We start from the raw sequence: 27,569 nt of genomic DNA, 5'->3' as shown, positions 1-27,569 counted from the left end.
AGAGAAAGACATAAACTACAAAATTACAAACTGCTATGCTTGTTTGGTTCCACAACATTACAAATTTTGGTCGGTAAATAATACTACAGTCAAGTCACACCCTTTTTCATCAGAGAAATTTTTTTAAAATTTTAAATTAAGTTTTTGAAATGAAAATTTGTTCTAGAGATTATAATAATAATAATAATAATATAAATGGTGTAGTTAACTTGATGTAAACGGGCATGTGGATGGTGGACCATGGAAAAGTATGAAACGGAGTCCACAAAGTGGTGCTTTTGAATTTCTTAATGACATGTACACTGGCAAGTATTAAATATTAAACAAATATGCATTATTGGTTCTTGACAAGGGATAATTTGTTGTTTTGGGACCCAAACCCCAAAAGAAGGAACTTTCCTATATACCCTTTCCTTTCTTTTGCTTTCCAACTTCAGGGACATTACATTGGACAAGTTGTGACACCCTCCACCAAAGCCTACCATTTTTTTTTCTCTTTACTTAAATAAATAAATTATAGGAGCCAGATTCCCCCAAAGAGGGGTTAATTGTTTGAAAGAGAAAAAAAAAATGGTAAACGGGGTGGGTTGAATATATATATATATGGAGTATGCATGTAGCACCAAGTTTGAGGGGTAAAAGAAAATAATTATTGATTAGGAGGCAAAAGGTGCCCTATGAGGAATGCCTTTTCTTCGCCTTGCGTTTGAAGCAGGTGGAGAAGGCGTGGCCGGGTACATGTCTTGTTGTGAGCCTTCACGCAATTCTTCTTCTTGCTCATGTCTTGAACAAACCATTCTCCTTGACATGCCAATGCCCTCCATTGTTGATGTCTCCTTTTTAGAATCCCCCTTTCTCTTTATTCCCACAAGCTATTTCACTCATTCCCAACAAAACACTAATTACTTCATCTCTACCAATAACACATTCATTATTTTTAATTCATTTTCCCCATTTTTATAAATTAATGTACCAAAATGTCAATGGAATGGAAGAAGATTAGATAAATAGATATATATGCTAGCTACATTCATTCATTCATTCACACATGATGATTAGTGGCGGTGGGAATATAATTATGATGTTGATGGGCTTTCAAATGTAGGTGACGATGTACGGGTGGTGGGTGTTATACCCATATGAGAAGGTGAATTGAGATGTGAATTATGCTGATTTTGATAATGATATGATATGAACAATGGTGTATGGTTGTGTGAGAGTGAAATTAAACTAAAATAATATTAATAATAATAATAATCAAGATAATGTCTCACCTTACACCCCAAAGAACAGAACCGAAATGGGTCCAAGAGGCTTCTTCCACAAATCTCACAAATGTGAGCAACACCTTTTCCTGACTTGGGTTGAGGCCTCTCGTTCAGAAACAAAACTCTCGCACTGTTGATCACATAGGTTTGCACTCCACTAATGTCCAACACTTTCTGAATTTCCGACACCCTCACAACATCGTGATACGAAGATCGCCTTATCTAATCAACAACAATCATAACACAATCAAAAAACACACACTGTGCCAACACTAACACGCATGATAATTCATAATTTCAACACTTGTAAAAACTCCCAGCCCCCACCTGGCCATTGTTGAATTGAAAATCCTTTGACTTTCACAGAAACGTATCGAAATGAGAAACGGCAATGAGAAATTAAACGTGATTATGCAATGCAATTGGACCTGAATCACTCGGTGATCTTTGTGCCGCGAGGATCGGCAATAAAAGCAAAACGCATCCTCGTTACAATCCAAACAAAACATGTTACATTCGCTTCTGGCGGCGTCTCCGTGGACGCGACACACATTGAAAAAGGATGTGGTCAGGAGTGGCTCAAACCATGGCGGCACCAACATTGTGTCCTGCTGAAAAAATCGATAGCAAAAAACATCCTTGAATTATTGTAATCAGAGTGGTGTATGTGTTACAGAAGACAAAGACATGCACATACCATGTTAGAAATTGATGAAGAAGACTAATGTAATGTGGTTGAATGGTGGAGTGAGGAAGGCATTGGATTGAGTTGTGCAAAGGAGAATGGAGAAATGAGAGAGAAAGAGTAAAAGGATGGAACTAAGAATTGAACAACACAGAAGAGGCTAAGACTATAGAGACAAAGGGTGATTAAAAGAATTGGGGGTGGGAATGGAGGGTTGAGATTGAAATAGGTGGCTAGGGAGAAGGAGAGTGGTTGGATGAGAATGAGGTGAAGTGTCTGGTGCTTACGCTACTTTGGATCTTGTTTGCGTCTCGTTGGAAGTGGCACAAGGTTGGGTCGGCTACGCATCAGCATCACCTCCTCAAATAGCTGTATCTCTCAAATTCATCCACGATCAGGGAAACCATTCTCCACGTGGCATCACATCCACCGTCCAAAATCCTTTTCTTGGCCCACTTTCCCATGCTATGCCATCACCTACTTCATCCAAAAACTCCAACTACACACACATTCATATGTCACCTTAATTTCACAATAATCTATTAATTATTAATTAATTAATTAATAATCTTTTCAAAGCGTACCTTGTTGAGGTTGCTCATTATAAATATTATTTTTTTATACCTTTATTAAATAACTGGCATAATTAAATTTAAGTACACAGTTTTGTCTATCTGCATCTGTTTCTCCACTGCTGAACTATTCCTTCGAGGTTATGATGTAAAAATAATTTAAGAATTTTGAGAAGAGGACAAATTGATGAATGTGTTATTATTAGAACTTTACTATGGTGAGGGTCCTTTGGGGTTTGGCATGCCATATTTGCATGGTCTTTTATATTTTGACGTCGTAAACGTAATACACTGTATCTATAGTCATCACATAATTACACATTTACATGGTAGTTGGGGAACATATACACCATCTTTCTCTTCCTCGTCTATTGTTTAATTCAGATTTAAGGAAACTCATATCTATTTATTTTAAATTTATTTATTTAATAAAATTTTAAAAACTAAAACTAAATCTCACTCTTATTAATAACCTCCATATAACGGTAAAACTAAAGTTGTAGTTGTTCAAAAAAATTCTCTTATTTAATTTGAGTTATTATTTACAATTTTCTTTAATTTTATTGTCAGTTTAGTTTTCAAAATTTTGTAATGAACTGTTTCATTGTTTACTATAACAAAAATAAAGGGTGATATGTTATCAGGTATGATACCAGCGTCTTGTTTTTTCGCAAATCTATTGGATGCTTACGGTTGAGTTTGGTTTAATTTTTTATTAAATAATCGCTTATAGTAAATATGAAAAATAAATGTAATTTAATTTTATTGAGATCTAATTTAATATAAATTTAAACTAAAATAAACCAAGTTTAAATTCCTTTGTCTTATTAAAAGAATTTTAAAATTTACAAAAAATATTAAATATTTTTTTTAAAAATGTAAGAGATATTTTTTTATAAAAAATTGTAAAAAGTATATATACTTCTAAAAGGTTGTTAAATATTTTACACTAAAATCTTATTAAATAAAATATATGATTTTTTCATAATTATTTTATATTTATAATTTTAATTTTCTTTCATATTCTATAAGAAATTATTAGCTCGGACAAATTCACTGCAGATTTATACCACACAAATAGAAAATAATGAAAAATAAATCCATAAATGTAGTAAGTAGAAGGTAAACAGAAGAAGAAGAAAAACAAGAAAAAATCACATAAAAATAATATGCTTTAATTTAAGTGTTAACAAACTTCAATTTTTGCTTAAAAAAACACTATAATATGATATTACAACACAACTCTCACTCAACTACAACTCAAATGTTAAACTCATATGATGATACAAAATGTCTTATTTATACAAACAACATCATTATGTAGAAAATAGAAAGAAAGAAAAAATACAATAAAGGATCGTTGGATTGTGTTTTAATAGTTTTTTTTTTAATATCTCGTAAATATCATTTGATGATGATTACTTATACGCTAGTTTAGTATGGAAATCAATCTGTTAATGAATTTTAACCTATATTTTGTTTAATGGAACGTGACATACGCAACTTTACAAACATAAAGATTTACTTGTTTATAGCGTTTTATTCACATTCGTGGGTGACTGTGGTGGTGGTCGGTGTTGTAATGATTAGCAAAGGAGAAACGTGATCAAAGTTAAGTTACACATAAGATGTGAGTTCATACGGCATAATCATTTATGTAAGGCAATAATCGATTATGTCATTTTTTGTGAGTGATAATCGGTTATGTGATGTTAAGTGTGAGAGAGATAATCAATTATACATATTTCCTTTTTGTGTGTGATAATCGGTTAAGTGATGTTGGTGCTTTATTGTTGTGACTTCAAGATTTATGTCACTGAAAGCAGGTGTTGACTTTCATAGTTGTGCAAGGTGGTGACTATTTTTTTTTTATTCTTCTTCATATAAATGTATTTAATGTTGTATTTTTTAAATTAAAATTAACGTTCAAAATATAGTAAGACTATGTCTTATGTGATTTTGGATAAAATAATAATAATAATAAAATTTTAAAACAATAATGATATTTGAAATAAATTTATTAAATAATAATAATAATAAGCATAATTAAAAATAATAATAATAAAAATAAATTTATAAAGTAGTAGTAATAATAATAATAAAATTTTAAAATAATACGAATAATTAAAGTAACTTTATAAAGTATAAATAAAAATAAATTAAAAAATTAAAACAATAATGATAATTGAAATAAATTTACAAAAAAAATAAATTATAAAAGAATAAGAAGAAGAATTTAAAATAATAACAATTAAAATAAATTTATAAAGTAATAATAATAATAAATTTTAAAATAATAAGAATAATTAAAATAAAATTATAAAGTAATAAAAATAATTATAATAGTAAAAATAATGAAATTATAAAATAATAAAATTAATAATAATAATTTTTTAAAAAATAATTAAAATAAAATTATAATATTAATTTAATATTAAATTTATTTATATAATTTTTATACATGTATTGACAGTGTTAGATAATTTATATTTTTTTTAGTTAAGTTCGCAAATAGTATAATTTAACTCTATTTTTAATTGAAATAACAAAATTTTCTCATAATTGTCTTACATTCCTGTAATGTTACATAATTTGTATTTTTTCTAAAGTTAGTTATTGGATAGTATGCGAACAATATTGTAATTACAAACAAATGTGCATATAAATAAATCCTGATTTTAATTATTTTTAAATACAAAAATAAATTTTTAATCTTACATTTTTATAAATCAATCAAAAATTAAAAATTTAATTACAACCATCATAACATTCATCAAGTTTTTTTTTTCTATACTTTCTACTGTATTTAATTTAATTCAAAATTTGATTTTTTCTTAAATCAGTCATTTTTTCCTCAAATATATTTCTCAATAAAAAAAAAGCATTAAAATTTATAGTCTTAGTTATGCAATGTCCCTTTTTTCTTCAACTCTTGAATGCAATGTTTGGTTCATAAAATGATACTTCATATTTAAAATTTACAAAATAAATATAATAATAATTATTTTACATTAGTTGTATTCTAATAAAGTACATCCCCCCTACACATTTAACAAAATCCTTAATAAAAAAAAAACAATGAAATTAAACTTATTGTATTAAGACTATTTCTTTTACTTATTTTCCTAAAAAATGTTTCAATATTTATTATATTTTACCCTTTTATTTTTTACTAGTCTCAAAAAGTAGAAATTATACAACCAAATTCACCGTTGGGGCTACTCACTAGTTCTTTCAAAATCAACACAAATGATCCTTAGTCAATGTATTTTAAATTTAAAATAACGTTAAAAATTTATCAATGCATTTAAACCCGCTAGAAAATTTTAAAGCATCTTTTAGAAAACTAAAATTACATATCTAATTCATTGTCACATATTAATCATACTAGAGTATAGGTAATAGTTTATATGAAAGTTGCATCATCACTTAACATTAACAATTGAGAGGTAAGACTAAGAAAAGTATGAAACATAGGTCAAACCTTTTTCTTTCTTGAGAAACTAATCAATGAAAACTATAGAACAATAAAAATTCATTTGTACCTATCTATCTATTAATCTATATGCATATTCACTTGTTCTATGGTCAAAACAAATTAAACCTAGCATATCAACCCTTTAATCCGTGTAAATGAATTAAATTTGATTTCATGATTAGACTCGTAATTTGATAAATTTGGGATGATTTATTGGGTTGAAATTTATTTTGTACAATTTGAAATTAAAATATTTAGATAATTTATTATTCTATTAATATAATTTTTTTATGTTACTTATGTGATTAACATTTTTTTATTGGCAATGTGATTAACATATACAATAATGGTTTACAATTTTATTTTATTTTTACTTTTTATTTAGTCAATGGACTAATTATGAATAATATTTTAACCATATTTTTAATAATTTATTTTAATATATTTTTATAATTTCGGTAGTTCATCTCACAAAAGTCAATTAACCTGTCCCTAGGTGCGAATTGGATTAGATTGAGTTTGTGTAACCCATTCATAGTTTTAATTCAACCCATTAAGATATTTATGTAATTGTTTTGATATGATATATGACTTTTCTTTTTTTTTTTAAATAATTTAATAGTCTATAAAAAGGGATTTAAAATTTAGAAAACAGAAGAGAAAACATTGATGTGATGTGAGAGAGTCACATGACTTATGAGAAAAATCTTCTTCTTTTTTCAAAAGAGAAATCGACTTTTTTTTTTTTTTTTTAAGAAATCAACATGGTGAGATTTACATCAATTTATATATTTTTAGATATCTTATATCGAGTAGATATAAGGATATTTTATTGTTTATAAGTGATACAAACATTTTCTTATGAGTCAGTTTTATAAGGCTGAGTTAAACTTAAAGTTTACTTAACATGATATAATAATCATTTAGAGTCTATTATAACAAAAGTTTATTGAGTTGGTCAGATCACTCGGTTCGTTACGTTATTGGATCATTCATTATATAGTCTCACACGTACGTATAAGAACATTTCATGTATAAGAACATTTCATATTATATAGTTGTGTGCAAACTTCACTTTATAAGAGCTTAAGTTAAAATTAAAGTCCAGAACTTAATATATACTATGAATTATCTTTATTTTACAAATTAAATTTAAACTATTTTGGAATAAAGCGAAAGAAAATGTAGAAAGAAGAAAGTTTTGAATCCATTAACTAAGAAAAAAAGGAATAAATATATAGATAAAGCAGTTGATAGAGGAAGAATAGCATCGGAAAGGTTGGAATGGAAAGAAAGATTTAAGAAAGAAAAGTGATTAAATGGGCTTGCTGTCAACACATGCTTTACTTCCTATTCTTACTTTCATACATAAACCCTTTTCTTAAGCATCGCACATTTCGCCTTACCAACTTCAACAACATCATTCAATGACTAAAACCCAATACAAAAAAAAAAAAAGTGAAGGAACAAAAATTCTTTCTCTTTTTATCTCTAATTTGTGGGGTATATATGATTCCGAAAGGAAATTGCTTTGATTACTTTCATTTTTTTTTAATTTAGTCTTTCTATTAGTAAAATATTTAATCAACCTTTTCCATTTTAAAAGTACAATAATATAACTTTAATCAAGATCTTCAACTTTTTAAAATGGAAAAAACTTAACTCTTTTCTATTTTGAAATTGACGTTACTTTTACAAAAAGGTATTGTGGTTTTTTTATAAAGTGTACTGTGTGTAAAAGACATGATCATATTTACTGATGGAGTTGCTAGGGATATCCTGGTCTTGCTACTTGTGGAGGTATTTTTTGTGGGAGTATGAGAGAATTTATTGGTGCTTTTTCTGTGTTTCTTGAAGTTCAGACTGCTCTGGTTGTTGAGTTTTATGGGGTTATACATGCTATGGAGGAAGCTCAAAAGATGGGGCTTACTAATGTCTGGCTGGAATGTGATTCTGCTTTGGTTTGTGCTGTGTTTACTGCTAGGACAAATATTCCTTGGATGCTTCGTAATCAATGGAATGTTTGTCTTAATTACTGTGGGAAAATTAGATTTACGATTACTCATATTTTTTCGTGAAAGAAATGCGTGTGCTGATAAGTTGGCTAATTTAGGATTTTTTTCATAAAGAATTTTTTCTTTGGTATAATAGGTTTCCACCTTGTCTGTTCTTAGAATTCTTTATGAATATGTATAGTCTATATCTATGTATCGTTTTTATTAACATATGAGTTTTGGTTTAGTCCCCGTATTTTTGTATTTTTTTTTCTTTTGTTTAATAATACTTTTTCATGTGATGGTAAATGATTGTTGTTACCAAAAAATAATGAATCAGTTGTATAAATACTAATTTACATGAATATTTTAATGTGTGTCCATTACTATTAAGAATTTTGATAATAATAAATAATGAATGAACTATATAAATATTAATTTACACATGAATATTTTAATGTGTGTTTAGTACAAGTTGTTCATATTAGAACCTTAAATAAAATAAAAGAAATGTTACAGACTCTCAAATAATGCTTTTATTATATATATATATATATATATTTGAATTATAAAAAAATTAAATTCCTTCCAATTTAACATCCAATCATGGCAAATCATGGAATGTGAGATTGACTTTATGAGATTGTCAAAGTTTGATTGCAATGGAATTAGAATACAACAATGATAATCTTCATTCAACATCAAGTTGCAAGAGATCAAAATAGATGAGTTATACACAATATTCAATTTTCCATAAGTTGTACACAATATTCAATTTTCCACAAGTTGTAGTGTTCTAAGTTTTAGAATGAGTGGTATAAACCTTTGCAACCTGAAAATTAACCCGAAGTCATAATGACTAAAATTGCACCTATAGGCCATGTTGGTCTTTTAAATTAAGAAAATTTCAAACTTTCTATTTTAATCTAATATATATATATATATATATATATATATATATATATATATATATATATATATTAGGAATCCAAATATGCATATAAATTTTTGACTAAAAAAATAAGAAAGTTGACTATTGTATAAAGAATAAAACTCATGAACCTATTAATTGAAGATTTTAAATTAGAGATGATATGAATTTCTTATATAAGTTTTGTCGATGTCTCATCATGTGAAATCTTTTCTATGAATTTCTTTAAAAGATCCAACAATAATATACTTTTAAGGATAAAATCAAAAAGTATTAAATTTCGGATTTAGAAAAAATAAAACTTGTTTAATATTTTCCTAACTTGAATTGTTAATATAATAACAAAATACATTTTAAAGTTATATAACAATGTTTTGTAAATAGTATTTTTTTCAAACGAGTAATAAAAATTGGAAAGAAAAATTAAATGAAATTTAAAAAAATATTATAAGAAAGAGGAGAAGAATAAATCTTTGTCCCACGTTAGTGACAGAGAGAATGCGCAACGCGTAGCGGAAGTCATAAGAAAGAGAATAATTTGAGAGTTCCGAAGCAAACACAGTGCGACCTCGTTGGTTCCGAAGCTCCAAACAGAACCATCATGTCCGCTAGATTTCGGTAACCCTCTTTGTTTTCAGATATGATTCCTTCCTTTCATCCTTTTCTTTTAATGAATTCATCATTCATGTCATGTTTTCACCAGCCACGCCAGCGAAGCATTCATTATATATTTCTTCTCTTCCTTTTTATGGTTTGGAAATATTCTTTACTTTGAATAAAAAACTATGATAGCTTAAAGATTTGTTTATGCAGGGGATCAGAAGAACACCAACATGGTTCTTCTTCCACCACCCACAGAAACAACACTTCACATCATCCCCCTCCCCAAGCTGCTGGAATTGTTGCTACTTTGAAGGATAAAAGGTCTTCAACAAACATCATATCATTTCTTCTGTTTTTGAAAATTTAATTTTGGTTATGTAACAGTGCATTGACTTTATTATACTGCAGTCTTATGTTATCAATTATTATTAAATGAGAGTTTAATAGACATTCAATTTCACTTTTAAAAATCACATTTTGTTGGTATGATTTTCAAGGTATTTATTATAAAAATCAACTGAATTATTGCATAAATCAGATTAGGCTGTTACAATTCGTTGTCTTTTAAATAATAGCTGCATTCATGATTCCTTATTCTCTTTTATGAACTTGGCAGTGTTGATGAGTTGCGGGAGCTTTTATCCAACAAAGAGGCATATCAGCAGTTTTTGCATTCACTTGAGGAGGTCAAGATTCAAAATAATGTAAGATATGGAGTTATGGTGGTGATTCTGAGAATTTCTGGTGGTGTGATCCATTATAGGCTTCCTTTTTTGTTACTTTTTCATATTAATTTCACTGTGTCGCTTTTGAAGTAACAGAGTATGCATTTTTTTCTGGTATCGAGTTGGATAGAATGGAAGAATTGGGGATATGCAAATGAACTTATTCGTCAGAATTTCTCCTAGTTGACCTAATTTCCTGAGCTGTTATGCTTTGTGGATGAAATTGTTGATATTTTTGGTAGCGATGAGTATAGAAGTGTGACTGTTAGCATAAGCTATTTTTGGTAGTGGCAGGTGGTTGATCCTATAAATGGTTTATCAAAGAAAGGTTGTGAGTTTAAATCCCTCTTGTTACAGTAGGGAGATTGTTAGCCTAATTATGCTAACCTCAATTTTAAGATTTTTGAGTTTAATGTCCAAAGTCCCCATCCGTAGTGCTTATATTGGGTGCAAAACCTCGTTGTTCGATAGCCTACTTAAGCGCATAGAAAAGTTTCTGCTAGCTGTCATTACTAGTGTTTCAATTTGCATAGTTGCAATATTGAAGTGTCAATGTCAGAATTCTGCATTTGTACTACAATCTAAGTATCCAAACAATTGCAATGTTTTTCACTTTTCATAAACGGCGTTTTCTTTCTGCAACTCCATAACTTCTTCTTGCACCTCTATATTTTTGGTGAAAAACTAGATTTACCCTTAATAAAATTAGAAATTAAGCCTAAGTCCTTTAACCCATCATCATCTTTTTCGTTCCAGTGCACACAGCATTTTTAATTCTACAATTCAAAAGTTATTTCTAAATTCTTTTGAATTGTGGAATTCGAAAGGGTAAAATTTGGAAGAATTTAGAAAATGACTTTGAAATTATAGAATTCGAAAATCAATTTTATATTTTAAATTCTATACAATTATGAAATCATTTTTGAATCTAGAAAATGACTTCCAAATTGTAGGAAGGGAATTTTTAGAATTAAAACAATTACGGAAATTATGGAGGTGTAGGAGGAAATTCCCTACGTAAACTCACTAGGGTTCCCATGAGGTTTCTGGTGAGACCCAAAATTCAGATAGTAACTTCTTTAGAAGTTTTTAAATGCTGTTGTCAACGGATGTTTTTAGATGGGCTTTACTCGATGTTAATGGCACACCATCACTACAAAGTAAATGCCGAAAATTCTATTGTTCTATTGCTTGTATTTTAACACATTTTTACCCCGAATTATTTGATCAGGTGAATGATGAACTTTGCAAGGAGAATCTGCAGCTTGCTGGTGAGTTATTGAATTCTTTTCATTGTGACGATGCCATGAGATGGCTAGCTGCTAGCTGAATAGTTTAGATAATCTCAAAACACTTTATTTTAAATTCAGACGAAAATCTACGAAAAGAACCTCGCATTGTGGAACTCAGGAACCAGGTATGATCATAATCCTATGATTTGTTTGAGTTTCTATATTCTGAAGTGAGTATAAATTTGACCCCTTTTCATATGGAAACAGCATAGAATAATTTGTACGACTGAGTTAGCTGCTGCTCAAGAGAAACTAAATGAGCTTTACAGGCAGAAAGAGAAAATGACAAAGTTGGATTCCCCACTCTATCTTCTCCAAAGGATTCAAGGTATGAATTGACATGGTGACTTTCTCTCATATACACCTAATTACTATAATCAAGAAATTTTTCTTTATGACCTGCTTGGTTTCGTAATATCTTATAATGATTTTGCAGAGGCTATGAATAAGACAGATGAGGAATCTGAAAATCTGCACCATCAAGTCCTTGACAGAGAGATTGACCTTGGAGCATTTATGCAGAAATACAAAAAGCTACGTACCGCTTACCACAGGAAAAGTCTAATAAATCTTGCAGCTAAGACATCAAATATACGAGCATCGCATTCGGAAATCAAGAATTAGGAATGTAACTTGTTTGTAGACCCAGTAATTGATTTTCTGTTCATTCTTGCCAATATAGTGGTCATCTGTCAATATTTAAGTAGTTTCAGACCATCTGAAAAATAGTACACAATCTCCTATTGTTTGGCTCCAGCGTTATTTTCATCAATAAGATTTTTCTAAGGCTGTGTTGTCTTGTAATGATCATCGTTATTATAGGATCCAACTTCTGTTTTAAGTGTTTGGACATGTGAAAATAATGCGTTGTGCTTTGTCATAAAAAAGGTTAAGTTTCACGTCTCTGCAAAAAATGGTCCAGATAATATCCTCAAAATTGCATTTTATTCTTAACTTTTAAAGTCCACATCATCAGCAGTCATTTGATGAGGGTTCTTATAATGTTAATCTCCCTCTAAAAGACGAACAAGGATTTGGGTACGTGAATCTTTATGATCAAGGCCGAGAAATAAAAGGCAAAGCACAATATTTCACTGCCATTGGAAAAGCTCCATTCCAGTCATCTAGAAGGTACAACAAATATCCGGTATATTGAAGCGGGAACAACTAGAATCGTTGTCTCATATATACATTTCACTATTTTTGTTCTTGTTTCCTTAGGTTGTACATGGAAAACATAGGAAGTAGGAACACAGATCGGGGGTTATGAACAGTATAAATATTAGCTATAAGCCTGAAAGAGGCATCATAACGACTAAACTAACAGTATCGAAGGCTAGCCGGACTAAAACCACTGCTACGAAATTGAAGTAATCAACAATAGTCGAACAGAATAATTTCAACCAGTTGATTATTACCTGGCATGACCGCCCTCACGAAAATAAATAAGATCTTTATCTTCTACTATGTGAACCAACTGGCTCAAATTTATGCAACCACAACGAGTCTCATTTTTCTTCCAAGTAACCTAGCTCTTTGTCCCACTTAAGGCCAGACATCTGCCGACCAAAAGGCACAATGAGGTTATACCGGAAAACCTGCCAAGAAAATGTAGAACCATCACATGAGCATTACAATTATGCTGGAATTAAAGATTTAAAAGGACCGAGAATTCAATTCTCCATTTCCCAGGAAACATTACGGCAAATGACCTAGCTCACCTTATCATTGATTTCTTGTAACTGAAGTTTCAAATTCTCTGAACTTTCAACCCACTCAGAGTGATCTCCTCTACATTTAGTAGCCCAAGCTTTCTTTAAGGACATCCTCCATTCAGATATTTTAGATCTTATTTCTTTGTTAAGCTCAACCCACTCTGGTGCACATCCATTTTTGGATAAGATTCGGTACAGAGTGTCTTCAGCTGGATCTGCATGAAGATTTGTGTCAAGCTTAAGGGGCTTGCCTTTTCCTGGCAAGTTCTCAAACTGGCCCTCTTCCATGGAATGCCATATCCTTTGCTCAACAACGTTAATAATATCAGTTTCTGACCTGTCCAACACCCGGTTTGTGTTAAACACCCCAGCTGAGGAGTAAACCAACATAATGTCGCCAAAAGTATTGGATTCAAAATCAATATTGGTAACACTATCAATCGTACCACTAATGCACCAGTGCCCCCTCGTCCTGAGGGCAACTTAACTGGCCACTGGGAGATGTTAAAACCAATGATACATATACTATACAAAGGAATGCTGATAAAAAACTTTATAACACTTTCTCTTTTATTGGTTGAGAATCACAAGCACTCCACTAATTTTGGAAATGAGAATCACATATTTAGTGAGAACTATACAAATTTCACTCATTAGGACCATAATTTCTTTACAACATCTGCAATACAAGTTGTTTATAGCATTCTTAGACCAAAGAACTAATTCTTATGCAGTCTCACCATCATAACAATTGACATGATCGCTTTTATACAAGAATTAAAGAACAGAACAGTTACTTATATCATCATCGATTCTTAATTGCTCTTAAGAATGGCGAGACAATTGTAGAACCGGTTTCCAGTTCTTACCATCCAGACAAAAAACTTGTTGAAATTCTTAAATTTCAGAAGGCATTGTAGAGCCTACCAAAAGTGAGTTAAGTAACTCCACCATGGTTAGAAATTAAAAATGCTCTTAGAATGTATATTGGTAGCATTTCTAATCTACCAGAGGGCACAGCTTTATGGTAGTGTTCATCCGCTTTTAATTCCATTTGCTACATCCAAGATAAAGATGAAAGTTCCACTTCTTTATGTTTTTATTTCATATGTATAATTTCAGATTTAACTCATGTATTCACCTTGCAAGAGGAGATTAATGAATTACACTAAAAAATCAAATAAATAGACTGAAACATCTAAACAATTTACTATAGTACAGAAATTTTATCCTAACTTCAATCATTCAAAGAACCGAATCTATCAATTTCATATTCTCCGACATTTTAAACCTAAGGAAATGAAAGTGCCGAGATACAGAGATATATCCAATAAAGATAAAGCCGAACTTTGTTTCGTTGCTTGCGCCACCGTAAACGATTCAGAACAGAAAATTTTAATCTCACGAATGCACGCGAGCACGCGCAATTGTCAGGGATTTCAAAAAGTTTACTGAAATTCGATTCCAGGAACAACGGCCTTTTCACACATGTGCGCGCGCGTTATTATTACCTGACACTGTTGCGCTGGCCGCGTAGCTCCGGCGGTAGTTGGCGATCGTGAACGGCGTCGATAACGGCCGAAAGACGATCCATGAGCTTCTTCCCCGTCTTAGACTTACCAGAAGACGATGACGAGGAAGAAGAAGAGGAGGAGGAGGAGAATCTAGCGGTGGAAACGAAGAGGGCGCGCGAATCGATACTCAAAGATCCCCTGAGGCGAAGACACGTTGCCATGCTTACTCTCTCACACCACCCTCGAATTCTGCTTCTGCAATAGGTTCCTGTCACCGCTGTTCACAGATCTAAAATTATAATATAAATTCGTTCTGTAATTGTTTTCTTTTATTTAAATCTAAATAAGTTGTATCACCAATAAATGTTCTGTGGTTGACATTCTAAACTTTTATTAGTTCGGTGATATTTTGATATACTGAAAATAACTCAATATTTTTAATTTAAAGTATTAATATATATTATTATATTATTAAAATATGTTGTTAAATGCATAATTTTATTTTAAGAGAGCATTCAAGTATTATTTTTATAATTTTTTCATAACATTTGAATATTTAAAATAAATAAACAAGATTATAGTGAATATTTCTACTTTTACATTCTTATGATAATTGAGTAATTAGATTCTTGTTTTTCAAATGTTAATTATCCACATATTTGAATGTAAGATGAGTTATCAAAGTAGATACAAATAATGTTCATATTTTTTTAATGAAAGGAAAATGTACGTCGAGATTATATATATGTCATTTTTTTTATATGGTTTTTGTTAAGGTTCAAAGAGTGACCTAAATAAAAATATTTTTTTTAGTCTAGTTTGATGTCCATATGAGTCGAGGTTAGGTTGACTCGAGATATCAAAATGATATTATTTTTTAATAAATAAATATTATTTAACGATTTTGAAAGTGTTTAGTTGATATGTTGTGGTACTTTAATTAGAGTCACTAATTTTATAGTAATATAAACTTTTGTATATTTTATTAATCTGTATTTGTTTTAATTATACATATAATAGATGTAGAAAATATTAATAGAATTGTTTCAATGATATTTAGACCAAGATAAATGATGTAGAACATTAAACTCTAGACTTTCTTACACTGATGTATCATGAAATTTTTTGTATAGACAAATTATAATTTTTTTTTTAATTTTCAATGGTAAAATATGGCCAATAGGCCTAACATAAGATTATAATATGCCGAAATTTATGGTTTATTTTAAATATATAGGTCAAATTGGACTATCAATTTTTTTTTAACTTTGTCTACAGGATTAAGATAGATTGGATTGGATCGTTCATTTTAACAACCACATTGACATCTTCTTACCATGTTTCTCCTCTATGGCCTTTGTCCACATGCTCACAAGTGCATGTACTTCCACACATCCTTAGTTCAAAGCTCTTGACTTCCGCCTCTTTGTCTCCTTTAACCACATTTTGTCTGTTAATGCCAATACGAGTTAAGTTAACACAAGATGAAATCTTAAATTTCTTAAGTCTTTCCACACCTAAGTTTATTATAACAAAACAAGATAGTTTTGGTGTCTAACATAACCATATATGTGTGAAGCAAGGTTAATCATAACCAAGTGCAATTATTTATTTAAAGATATAACTCATGGTTAAAGCACAAAGGAAGATAAACAAGGTCCTATTAGACAATCTCCTCAAAAGAAGAAATTGAATACTAATGATAAAATTGAGTCCTTAAAGAGTGTCAAATAATACTAAAAGGTTAAACAAGATGTTTAAGATGATCTTGTATTTTATGTCAAGCTTACAAAATAAAGAAGTAAGAAGAAGACCAAAAGAAGCAAGTATAAGATCAATAAAAAATACTCAATAACTTATTTATTTTTATGAAGCGTTAGAAGCTTGCAACATAAGAAAGAAAGAAGAAGATCAAGAGAATATGCCCATGAACTTCTCTTTCTTGGTATAACATCATAGGGACAAGCTATTAAAAACAAACAAGTCTTTGAGAAGAACCAAGTTCATATGACTTTGAACCAAGTTTAAATAGTTTAATTAATCAAAACTTGATTACAAATGAATACATAAATCATTACTAATTTCTCACAAGTGAGGATATAACAATATTTCTCACAAGTGGGTAACCTCATAGAATGAAGAGTATAAAGGTTTCACACTTCACATAAAGAACAAATCACACTCAAGCTTATAATACTATATTTCTTTCCATGCTTAAATGATGAGATATCGGTACACTCATTTATTATGTATTAGGATCAAAGAATGTTAGATTGTCTTACTTGATTGTCATGAACTTTATAAAACAAACATTAAAAGGTTGATTATTGTAACAAGGTACGCAATGACATATTCATATTTGTTATCATTAAAACTTTATCCATAAAGAGATGACATAGTAGTTCTAGACAAACCTTAAGTTAAGAGAAGTGTGAAGTGAAGACAAACACAAAGTGTTAATCTAAGTCAAGGAAATGCTAAACAACAAGAAATGTTGCATGGTAAACAAACAAGTAATAAAAATGTGAATATTTTTCAAAAGTAATAATGATATTGAGTTCTTTTGTATGAGAATTTTTTTTTCTTTGAACAAGAAATAATGTTTCAAACATTGTGTTGGAACAACATAACAAAATGGGAGAGTTTAATGGAAGCATAGATATTTCCTAAATGTTTCTAGGGTTGACATTTATATATTTGATTAATATAACCTCTTTGAGGCGTTGCATGGAATGACCTCTTTGGAAATGCTTTACAGGGATCATCCACCTCTTTAACATTTGCAAATATTTAGATTGTTGTGTTATGCACACAATAAATAAAGACAATATGATAAGTTTATCGGTAAAAGTAGATGTGCATTTTTACTAGATACCCCCATGAAAAATGGTGGAAGGTTTTTAATTTAGAGACTTTTGTCTATTGTAATGTCACCTTTATTGAAAATGAATTTTCTTTATGTCAGCTACATGTTCACCACCAAGGCATGTAACGATATTTTTAATTTTGGTAATTTTCATTAATTTAATTGTGATTCTATTTATGATATTCTTAATTCATGATGAATTTTGTGACTATTTAGTTTTTTTGACTTACTCAAATTTTCTTATTTTTCTTTTCCTTTTGAAAGCATTCTTAATAATAGGAACATAGTACTTTTCTAAACTATTTTAGATGGGACCACAAAGGCTCATCAATAGTTTTACTGTTTGAGTCTTAACCGAAACCACATGAAACAAGAATAAAATAATTGTTTATATTTTTTTACCAAAGATTGACTCTGATACTAGTTAGTGCTAGAGTAACACGAAAAGCATACTTGTAATTTTTGTTCATGATTTTATGAAATATGGAATAAAAGATGACAAATAAAAGAATAATCAAATGAGCACTTACAAGAATGAAGCAAAATTTAGAACTTTTCAATAAACGGTCTGATTTCTTCTAAAAAGAATACTCAAGAGTTAAAAGATAATACAAGAGTTTTTTATTACACAATTTATAATTATTTATTCTTTTTGTAAAAATAATTTTTCAGCGTGCTTTTTTTAGTCAAGACTTTATTTAACCTTTGCGTCTGTCATCTTTTATAACTATGTAGCATAAATCTTTATTTTTTGTTTTCCTTCTTCATAATTCAACTTTTCTTTTTAACTTCTCATGTTATCTTGTGTCACTTTGCAACATAAGTCTTTATCTTTTATTTTTCTTCTTCATAATTCATACCAGAAACGACTTTATTTTTTTTAGATGCTTTTTAAATATAACTAAAGAGTCATATTTATTGATTGTTCATTATTCCTTTAGTTTTGAAAACTCTGAAATTAAATCATTAGAGATTTAATCTATCACTATCATCTTCATTTTTCAGATACGGAATACTAATGTTTATACTTCTTCTAGTAATTCTTCTTAGTCATCTCATGACGATAAAACTTTTAGTAACAACACTTTTATTTTCATTTTGTTTTTGCTCTTTACATTTAGGTCCAATTTTTTTGGTTATTTCATTTTTCTATTTCTGTCGAGGTAACCAACATGAACCTATGTTTTGAAATTCAGATGGTGCATTTTCCCCCATTGCCATTACGTCCCATTAATAAAATTAATATAAAGGTCATTTTATATTTACCATTCTCGTTAAGTTAATTTGATAATATTCCGATTTCATGTTGAATTTTCAAAAATTAGTACATTATGTAATTTATTTATCAATTCTTACTTATTAGGTAAGGGGTACCTAATCTATTTAAAGGTTTATAATTAATTATCATTCGTCGCTCGCTTTTTTCTAATTCATTTGCATTGAAGGTGACACAACTCCAAGAAGATTTATTGTTAACTTTCGTTCTAAAAATTTCTTTCTTTCTTTTTTGCAATATTATAGTGTACCGGTACTGGGCGAGGCCGGGACCCACCTGCCTGCCCGACTACCGAGAGACTGATAAGTCAATATCTTCAGAAATCTGGCCGAACGACCGGCAGACCGAGACCTTTGTATACTTGGCCGACTGACGAATGGCCGAGACCTCCGTATACTTGGTCGACTGATGAATGGCCGAGAGACTGATAAGTCAATATCTTTAGAAATCTGGCCGAACGACCGGCAGACCGAGACCTTTGTATACTTGGCCGACTGACGAATGGCCGAGACCTCCGTATACTTGGTCGACTGATGAATGGCCGAGACCTTCGTATACTTGGCCGACTGACGAATGGCCGGGACCTTTGTATACTTGGCCGACTGATGAATGGCCGAGACCTTTGCATACTTGGCCGACTGACGAGTGGCCGAAACCTTTGGAGACTTAACTAAGATGGTCGAAGACCACACTTATTTGGCCGATGGCCTACCCTCACCATGAGAATGTGGCCGACGGCCGAACCCTATTACGATTAACGCTCAAACCGAGATCAGTAAAGCTAATCCATCATCAAGAATTAGGTAATGCAACCCTAAGCGGTATCCACCTCGATAAACGGGCCCAACAAGGTAGGCCCATTAGAATAATATAAATAGCACGCATTCCAAGGAGTAAGGTATGTCATTATTACTGTTCACCTACCTGAGAGCTAACCACCCACTTTACTGACTTGAGCGTCGGAGTGCCTTCGTAGGTACCCCCACCATCCGGTGTTCACCCGACGACCGAGTCCCGAGTGTCGAAAGATAAGCAGAAGGAAGAGAAGGATCTCGGTTCATCACTCAGCCACCTGCCCGACCGAAGGAAGGAGAAGAAGACTTCAACAGTTCTCTAGGTCCCATCTCCCTAGCAGGAACATATAGTGTTTATTTGTTTAGGTAAATCTACCGTAAATGAATTTCTATGCCAAAAAACTATACTATTTCTTTAATACTAACATTAGTTAACTTGTATTGTACTTTTAATTTAGAATCATTTATCTTGAATAACTCCTATAAGTTATTTTCATAATATTGAATAGGGATTAATGATTCTCTTGTACAAATGTGAAATGAATTTACTAAAATTATTGTCTCTAAATTTGGTGTCTCTTTCAACTCCTATCATTGAAGCAAATGAGTGTATCTGTTCCCACATGTCTCTTTCCATCTTCTTCGATATTGGTATGCTCACTAAATGTTGTTGCAATTTTCAATCGGAGTTCGTGTAATGAGGTCCCCTAATTTCTTCTCCAAAGATAAATTATATATATAAGTAATGTGACAAGTACACTGTTATATTCTCCCTATGATCCACCATATGATAAGATATTTTATCCATATATAATGTTTTTGGTACATACAAGAAACTATACAATAATAAAAAAAGAACAACCAAGCGTTAAAGGGTCCTTTTCATACAGACGCAGGACTCTCAGCAATATCTTTCTATCTTTTTTTGATTTACCCTCTTACTTTTCTAACTCTATTGCTTTAATTAACACCCATACGTTATCATATAGAATAAATACGTTATCGTATAGAATAAATAAACGGAACAATAATGAAGTTTAAAGGAAAATGTACTGTCAAAGTTCATTACCGCGTTGAGTTTAAGTATATTAATTAAAATATATATTAACAAAATCGTATAAAAATTAGATAATGTGAATGTTAATTATCATCTACGTCTTATCAAGTTTCAATCATAAAAGATTTATGAAGATACAACCAGGGAATAATATTCCCTTAAATTCTCAAAAAAAAAAAACTCTAAAATAATACTAATAACAACTCCTAAATTATTTTTCTAGACTCGAAAATTAAATAAAACTAGAAATTTCATTTATATGAATTATACTTTATTTAAAGGCTACTTAGAAACAAAGAACTTTAATTATTGTATGGAATCTTCATTCACTTTCATTTGAAAAGGTTTGAGAGGCTAAAGCATTTTGTCACAGTACTTACTTCCCACTTGTTTAATTTAGCTTTATTCCCCTCTTAGTTTTCCTATTATCATTGGTAATTTGCCAAAGTGCTAGTAAAACTTTTTTTCATAAATTCGTAGTTATATATTTTATGTTTTTTTTTCTCAAAAAAATTATATAGTTTATGTTTAATTTAATGAAACAATACTAAGATATTTTATTGCATTTCAGGCGGAGGAGTTTTTTTTGGAGAAGTTTTAAATTTAAATATTGTAAATAAAAAATATGATAATAAATGAACGTAATGAACATATAGTTATGTTGAATATGCACATATGACATAAATATATATAATTAAAATATTATTTTAAAAATATATAACTATTCAGTTGTTTTAGTGAAAACTAGTACGGTAGTAAATATAGTGAGTAAACAAAATTTACAGAATATTGATAATAATTAAAAAAAAGTATAATTAAATATGGATAAATGAATTTAAGAAATTTAGATGGGGTGTGGTATTATTATGTATTTAAAGGCATTAGGAAAAGCCGTTACAGAGTGTTGAGTTGTGAGTTATGATTAATAAGCAAAACATGAATTCAGGAGATTTTCCATAATCAGAAAAGAGCAATCTGTCACACACTCTTCCTTTCAATTCTTCTCTATTCTCGACGTTTCAACTTTCAATGTACCGACTCTTTAGCCATTCCCATTATTAGACAAAACAAAACCCAAAACCACACGCAATTTGAAAATACTAACAATAATGCGGTGTTGCATTCCTACGCTGTTGGCGGTGACCGCCGTGCTGGTGTCGGCGGTGCACGCCGCTTTCCTCCCTCTGGAGCGGAGCATTCCTCTGAGCCACCGCGAGGAGGTGGCAGCGCTGAGGGCTCGCGACAGAGCCCGCCACGCCCGAATGTTGAGCGGCATAGTCGACTTAGCAGTTCAAGGAACCTCCGATCCAAACTCCGTTGGGTACGGGTAATCCATTGAAGTTTCTTTTCCTAAAATGGGTTTATTGCATGTGGAAAACAAAGATACATTTATATACCTTTTAGTGCTATGCTTTATTTATTTATTTACTTAATGGACTTAGTGAGAGTGTTATTATTGAATATGGTGGTGATTTTTGTTTGTTGTTGTTTAGGTTGTATTATACCAAAGTGAAGATGGGAACACCTCCTAAAGAATTTAACGTGCAGATTGATACGGGGAGTGATATATTGTGGGTGAATTGTAATACTTGCAGTAATTGTCCTCAGTCTAGTGAACTAGGGGTGAGGATTTTGAATTTGATTTTGATTTTGGTGCTTAATGTGTTGAGCTTCTTGTTATTATCATGCATACTTACTTTATGGTGCTTTGATGGGAACTAAGGTTTTTGATTTGGAGATTAATGTGTTGAGGATTTTTTGTTGGTTGTGTTTTATGGTGTGTAGATTGAGCTTAATTTCTTTGACACGGTTGGGTCGTCCACCGCTGCGTTGGTTCCCTGCTCGGACCCGATATGCACTACTGGCGTTCAAGGTGCTTCTGCTGAGTGCTCCACGAGGGTAAATCAATGCAGCTACGCCTTTAAGTATGGAGATGGGAGTGGGACTTCAGGTTATTATGTTTCGGATGCATTGTATTTTAACTTGATCGTGGGACAGCCTCCACTTCCACCGGTTAACTCTTCGGCTACCATTGTTTTTGGGTGAGTCATTATGCTTGTCTATTATTCTGAATAAGGATGTGTACACTTAATATGAGATTGGGAATATATGAAGAGTGAACTGAATGGGAGGGTTGGATGAGCCTGATTTTGCGGAGGGAAATGTATGCGGGATATGCTTTGTAAGAATGAAAAATAGAGATGGGAAAGTTGAGGTTAATTTGGCAATGTAAGATTTGTCGTTAGGTTGATTTATTAATAAAAAGGGAGAAAAGGTTAATGACCAGGCCTTTTGCTGGTGTTGATGTTGTTCATTCTTTTGCCTATGGCTTTTCTTCTGGTTGATTTTCCATATAGTCCCCTGTTTATGCTAATAGTTTATATGCTTTTTCCCATTTTTGTTTTAAATGAGACTATTTTGGTTGATTGTATTGGAAACAGGTGTAGTATCTCTCAGTCTGGAGATCTGACTAAGGCAGATAAAGCAGTTGATGGCATTTTTGGGTTTGGCCCTGGTGCTCTTTCTGTTGTATCGCAGTTGTCATCACGAGGACTAACACCCAAAGTCTTCTCTCATTGCTTAAAAGGAGATGGTGATGGAGGAGGCATTCTAGTTCTTGGCGAGATAAAGGAGTCAAGTATTGTTTATAGTCCACTTGTTCCATCACAGTATGTTCTCTTCACTTCTTTTCTCATTTTCATCCCCTGGTTAGTTGATAATTTACCCCAATGCTTATTAAGATTGTTGTAAAAGCAATATTTCAAGGCATTTCTGAAAGAAATTGATATAGGTATTTACGCTATTGTCAATTGTCAAATTTCACTACTTGTATAGTAATCATGAAAATTTACTAGTATGGGTGACAGGAAAGGAAAAAACTCATAGCTTACACAGAGCTTATGATCTTTGTTTGGTGCAATATGCCAATTTTTGGTGGGTTGAAATTTTGTCATTTTTTAACCCAAACTGTTAATTTCTGTCGCGTTAATTTTATTTTATTGTATTTAGCCTAATCTGGATTTAGGCTAGTAATCTTATTATAATATTAGTGATCCTGGAAGATATTAACATATTTGGGTTCGTGCCTCTCACGGGGAGGAAACATCGTCTCGGTTTCTGAAGATAATATTGTCTTGAAGATATCTATGATCTATCACATGCTCTCCTATCAAAATCCCTTTAGTTTCTTATGCATTTTCACTTACACACAAGCACAGAGTTGTCATATGCCACACTCTTGGTGAGAATGTTTGAATCAACCTGGTGGTGGTGAACCATTTTAAAATAATTTTTCAAAAGGCAAATATCTATAAATGAATATAATTGAAAAGATAAAATGCATTGTTTTAATTTATGAAACTAGTTTTAAATATAATTTAGCAGCAAAAAAAGATATTCAAACTGACAGGAAAAATAGGGAAGAAAAAAAAAATTCAAATAGGTAGAAAAAATAGGCGAGAAAATGGTTGAGATGAATCTTCAATTGGAATACAATAGATAATAATAAGATTTTTTTCTATCTTTTTCAAACCTTTTAATTTTATAAATTGTAAAGAATATATTGTTTACTTTTATGTTATAAATGCATATAATTATACTAAAATAGAAAAAAATTGTATATTTTTATGTTGATAATAATTATGTGAAAGTTAAGTAGTTTGGGGAGGGAAATTAAGGAGAGAAAGTTGGTTGAGGGAAAATCTTAAATTATAATGGATACAAGTTTTTGAGTTTAGGTAATCTTGCTCTCAAAGAGTGTTTTTAAAATACTTGTTATGCTGGTTTTATTTCTATCAAATGATTTCTTTTGTTTCTGTCATAATTTGCGGTTCTCTGAGATATATTGCAGTGTATTTGACTGGTTGATCAAATCTCAGGCCTCATTACAACTTGAATCTTCAGAGTATTGCTGTCAATGGGCAACTCCTCCCAATTAATCCAGCTGTATTTGCAACATCTAATGACCGAGGAACTATAGTTGACTGTGGTACAACATTGGCATATCTTGTTCAGGAAGCTTATGATCCTCTTGTCACTGCAGTAAGTTTCTTGTACTTTGCACAAAACCTTGAAGTATTGTACTGTGTTGGGCACAGTAGTCTTTTTCCTTGTCCATGATGAGAAATTGTAAATAGTGAGGATAGTTTCTTACTCTGTTGTTCGCATATCTTTTGTTTTATATTTTTTCTAAATATTCTGACTGGCATATTTTCCCACTGAGTTCATTTGGATTCTTATAGCTTTGTTTTATCTTGCTGGTATCAAGTTTTAATGTTTCTTTATAGATTTGTGATATCCCACCAATTAAACATCTTATTAAGGTTCACACCCTTTTCTATATTATATAAGTATTATTGTTAAGAGGGGGTTTTCAAGGAGGCAAATAAATTCTTCCTTTTCTTTACATATCTTAACATATATTGATGATGAAGTTCTAAATGAATGTGTAGATAACTACTGCTGTGTCACAATCCGCGCAGCAAATTAATTCCAAAGGAAACCAGTGTTATCTGGTCTCAACCAGGTCATTATGAATACTATAATTGTTAGACTTTTGAACGACTTTTTTCTCATAATATTTTCCTATTAAGATTTCCCATAACTCATTAGAGTTTATGTTTTACAGTATAGGTGACATTTTTCCTTCAGTCAGTTTAAATTTTGAGGGTGGAGCGTCAATGGTTTTAAAACCAGAGCAGTACCTTATGCATAATGGTTACCGTGTAAGTATGTCCCTTAAATAAGGCATACATACAATTGAGTAAGGAACTTATTATTTGAAATTTTATGTTGCTGATATGCTGAGGTGCCATTTGCTTAAACAGGATGGTGCTGAAATGTGGTGCATCGGTTTCCAGAATGTACAGGAGGGAGTCTCAATTTTAGGAGGTTAGATGCTGAACATTTTTTGACCGACTAAAGTTTGCAGATTGCAAAGAAAAATAAAAGAAATTACAAATCATGATTATGAAATGGGGCTCTTAAACGAAGAAGAAAAAAAAGTCTTAATTATATTTTCTGTACCTGTGGTAAACAGCTACTGACATCATACCATTGAGAACTTATGACTTGTTGCTTCTGCACAATTTCGCCTAACCCATTTACATAAATTCTTGAAAAGTAATAGTAGATAGATATTTTCTGAGTTCAGCAACATTCTGATGGAATAAAATATGATCCAAAAAAGGTAGATTGTCTCATTTTCATCATTAAAAAATTATTTTATTTTGTACTTGAAAGCATCATAACATAAGTATGCTGCAAATCGTAAATTGACTTGGCTATGTTTTTTTTCTTCTGTAAATAATGCATCAAATGTATGAGATCTACAAGTGATTTACTATGATGATTTGAAATTAAACTTATTTGGCAGATCTTGTCCTAAAAGATAAAATAGTTGTGTATGACTTGGCACATCAACGAATTGGATGGGCTAACTATGACTGTAAGTTCACCAGAGAAACTCTATTCCTGCAGCAAAGAGTATATATAATTCTTTATTGTGTCTTGAATTTTCATTTGGTGCCAGGTTCTTTGTCTGTAAATGTGTCTGTGACTACGAACAAGGATGAATACATCAACGGGGGACAGCTGAGTGTCAGCAGCTCCGCAATACGTGTTCTCTGTAATTTACTACCATTAAGCATTGTGGCTCTCTCTTTGTACATAATGTTAGTATGAAAAATTTTAAGTATGTGAAATGTTGGGAATCAAAGTCATCACTGGAGATAATGTAAAATTAAGTTTTTGAACATTAACCATGGGAAGGTGATCAAGTGAGGAGCCAAAGATTTAAGAATGAAGTAGTTCTGAAGAAATGGAGATTTGAATAGAAGTTTGAAAAGTGAAGATTTTAATGAAAGTTTAAGAAGGGGAAATTTTGGCGAGAGTTTGATTAGTGGAAATTTGGATGGAAGTTCAAAGAATGATTGGTTGAAATATCGTGTGATTGTATGTACCCAATTTTGAGATTAGTGGAAATTTGGATGGAAGTTCATAGAATGATTGGTTGAAAGATCGTGTGATTGTAGGTACCCAATTTTGACAATCTAAACATAGCAGTGATAAAAAAAGGTTTATTAAAAGGGACTAATTCTTTTTAAACATTTCTGAAGTTTGAATAATTTGTTTATGTTATGAACCTTAATTCTTGTTCGATAACTTAAATTGAAATTGAATCTCAAATGTATTTCTTAAGACTTGGTTTAGTATTTCTTTGGTTTCATCACACATATATTGAATAAAACTTCAAACCAATATCTCAGTATTTTCTTTTGTATTTACTTGTCTCATTCCTTGCCGGTTTTGAGTTAGAGCAGTAATGTAAATACCTTATGCGGATTTGATTAAGGTATGATTGTTGTTGAATCTCTCATCTCATTAATCAATCAAGAAATAAATTTTAAAGAAAGATGTCTTTTAGAAAAATATATTAAATAGAATAATAATGTGTTTGGATGGAAAACATTTTGAAGGTGATTTAATTTTATAAAGAATATAAAATGTTTTACAACAAAATTTGAACTAAAAAATTTAAAGAAAAATAAAATGTTAGAAATTTAGGAAAGGAAAATGATTATTAAAAATCGTAGGATTTTAAATTCTACCCAAAAGATAAAAAAATATGAAACTTTTGACTAATTATGATTAGGATTGTTTTAATCATTAACTCCAGAAAAAATTCCGCAAAAAATTGATGAAAAGTCAATTAAAAAATAACATTGATCATCAGTAGAAAAATAACTTCTATTAATACCATTGAAAAAATATTTCATGAATTTTAGCTAAAATAGTTATG

General features: G+C 30.9%; 4 protein-coding genes across 6 annotated transcripts; 2 read left to right on the top strand and 2 right to left on the bottom strand.

The window, feature by feature from the left end:
* Window positions 1-249: 249 nt before the first annotated feature.
* On the bottom strand, window positions 250-2,291 carry LOC137830320 (protein RGF1 INDUCIBLE TRANSCRIPTION FACTOR 1-like). 2 transcript variants are annotated; one of them, XM_068637587.1, is made up of 4 exons: window positions 1,966-2,291; window positions 1,697-1,879; window positions 1,275-1,490; window positions 250-872 (listed from the first exon to the last, which is right to left on the bottom strand). In XM_068637587.1, the coding sequence occupies exons 1-4, from the start codon at window positions 1,966-1,968 to the stop codon at window positions 657-659; spliced, it is 618 nt and encodes a 205-aa protein (XP_068493688.1). In that variant the 5' UTR covers window positions 1,969-2,291; the 3' UTR covers window positions 250-656. The 2 variants fall into 2 exon arrangements, with proteins under 2 accessions (XP_068493688.1, XP_068493689.1); XM_068637588.1 differs by having other exon boundaries at window positions 1,697-1,876.
* A 7,112-nt stretch (window positions 2,292-9,403) lies between these two features.
* On the top strand, window positions 9,404-12,352 carry LOC137830319 (vacuolar protein-sorting-associated protein 37 homolog 1-like). Its single transcript, XM_068637586.1, has 7 exons — window positions 9,404-9,546; window positions 9,742-9,852; window positions 10,148-10,235; window positions 11,488-11,527; window positions 11,627-11,673; window positions 11,756-11,876; window positions 11,985-12,352. The coding sequence occupies exons 1-7, from the start codon at window positions 9,530-9,532 to the stop codon at window positions 12,170-12,172; spliced, it is 612 nt and encodes a 203-aa protein (XP_068493687.1). The 5' UTR covers window positions 9,404-9,529; the 3' UTR covers window positions 12,173-12,352.
* A 285-nt stretch (window positions 12,353-12,637) lies between these two features.
* LOC137830318 (uncharacterized) lies at window positions 12,638-15,087 on the bottom strand. The gene is made up of 3 exons (XM_068637585.1): window positions 14,775-15,087; window positions 13,270-13,600; window positions 12,638-13,146 (listed from the first exon to the last, which is right to left on the bottom strand). The coding sequence occupies exons 1-3, from the start codon at window positions 14,996-14,998 to the stop codon at window positions 13,057-13,059; spliced, it is 645 nt and encodes a 214-aa protein (XP_068493686.1). The 5' UTR covers window positions 14,999-15,087; the 3' UTR covers window positions 12,638-13,056.
* Window positions 15,088-21,633: 6,546 nt separating this feature from the next.
* LOC137830317 (aspartic proteinase 36-like) lies at window positions 21,634-26,773 on the top strand. Of its 2 annotated transcripts, none has more exons than XM_068637583.1 (10): window positions 21,634-22,097; window positions 22,264-22,393; window positions 22,556-22,812; window positions 23,212-23,439; window positions 24,649-24,811; window positions 25,222-25,295; window positions 25,398-25,494; window positions 25,597-25,660; window positions 26,145-26,216; window positions 26,301-26,773. In XM_068637583.1, the coding sequence occupies exons 1-10, from the start codon at window positions 21,880-21,882 to the stop codon at window positions 26,450-26,452; spliced, it is 1,455 nt and encodes a 484-aa protein (XP_068493684.1). In that variant the 5' UTR covers window positions 21,634-21,879; the 3' UTR covers window positions 26,453-26,773. The 2 variants fall into 2 exon arrangements, with proteins under 2 accessions (XP_068493684.1, XP_068493685.1); XM_068637584.1 differs by having other exon boundaries at window positions 21,664-22,091.
* The last annotated feature ends 796 nt before the right edge of the window (window positions 26,774-27,569 follow it).

Source organism: Phaseolus vulgaris, chromosome 7 (assembly GCF_000499845.2).
Source record: "Phaseolus vulgaris cultivar G19833 chromosome 7, P. vulgaris v2.0, whole genome shotgun sequence".
Classification (NCBI taxonomy): domain Eukaryota; kingdom Viridiplantae; phylum Streptophyta; class Magnoliopsida; order Fabales; family Fabaceae; genus Phaseolus; species Phaseolus vulgaris.
This window is presented reverse-complemented; position numbering and strand designations above follow the sequence as displayed.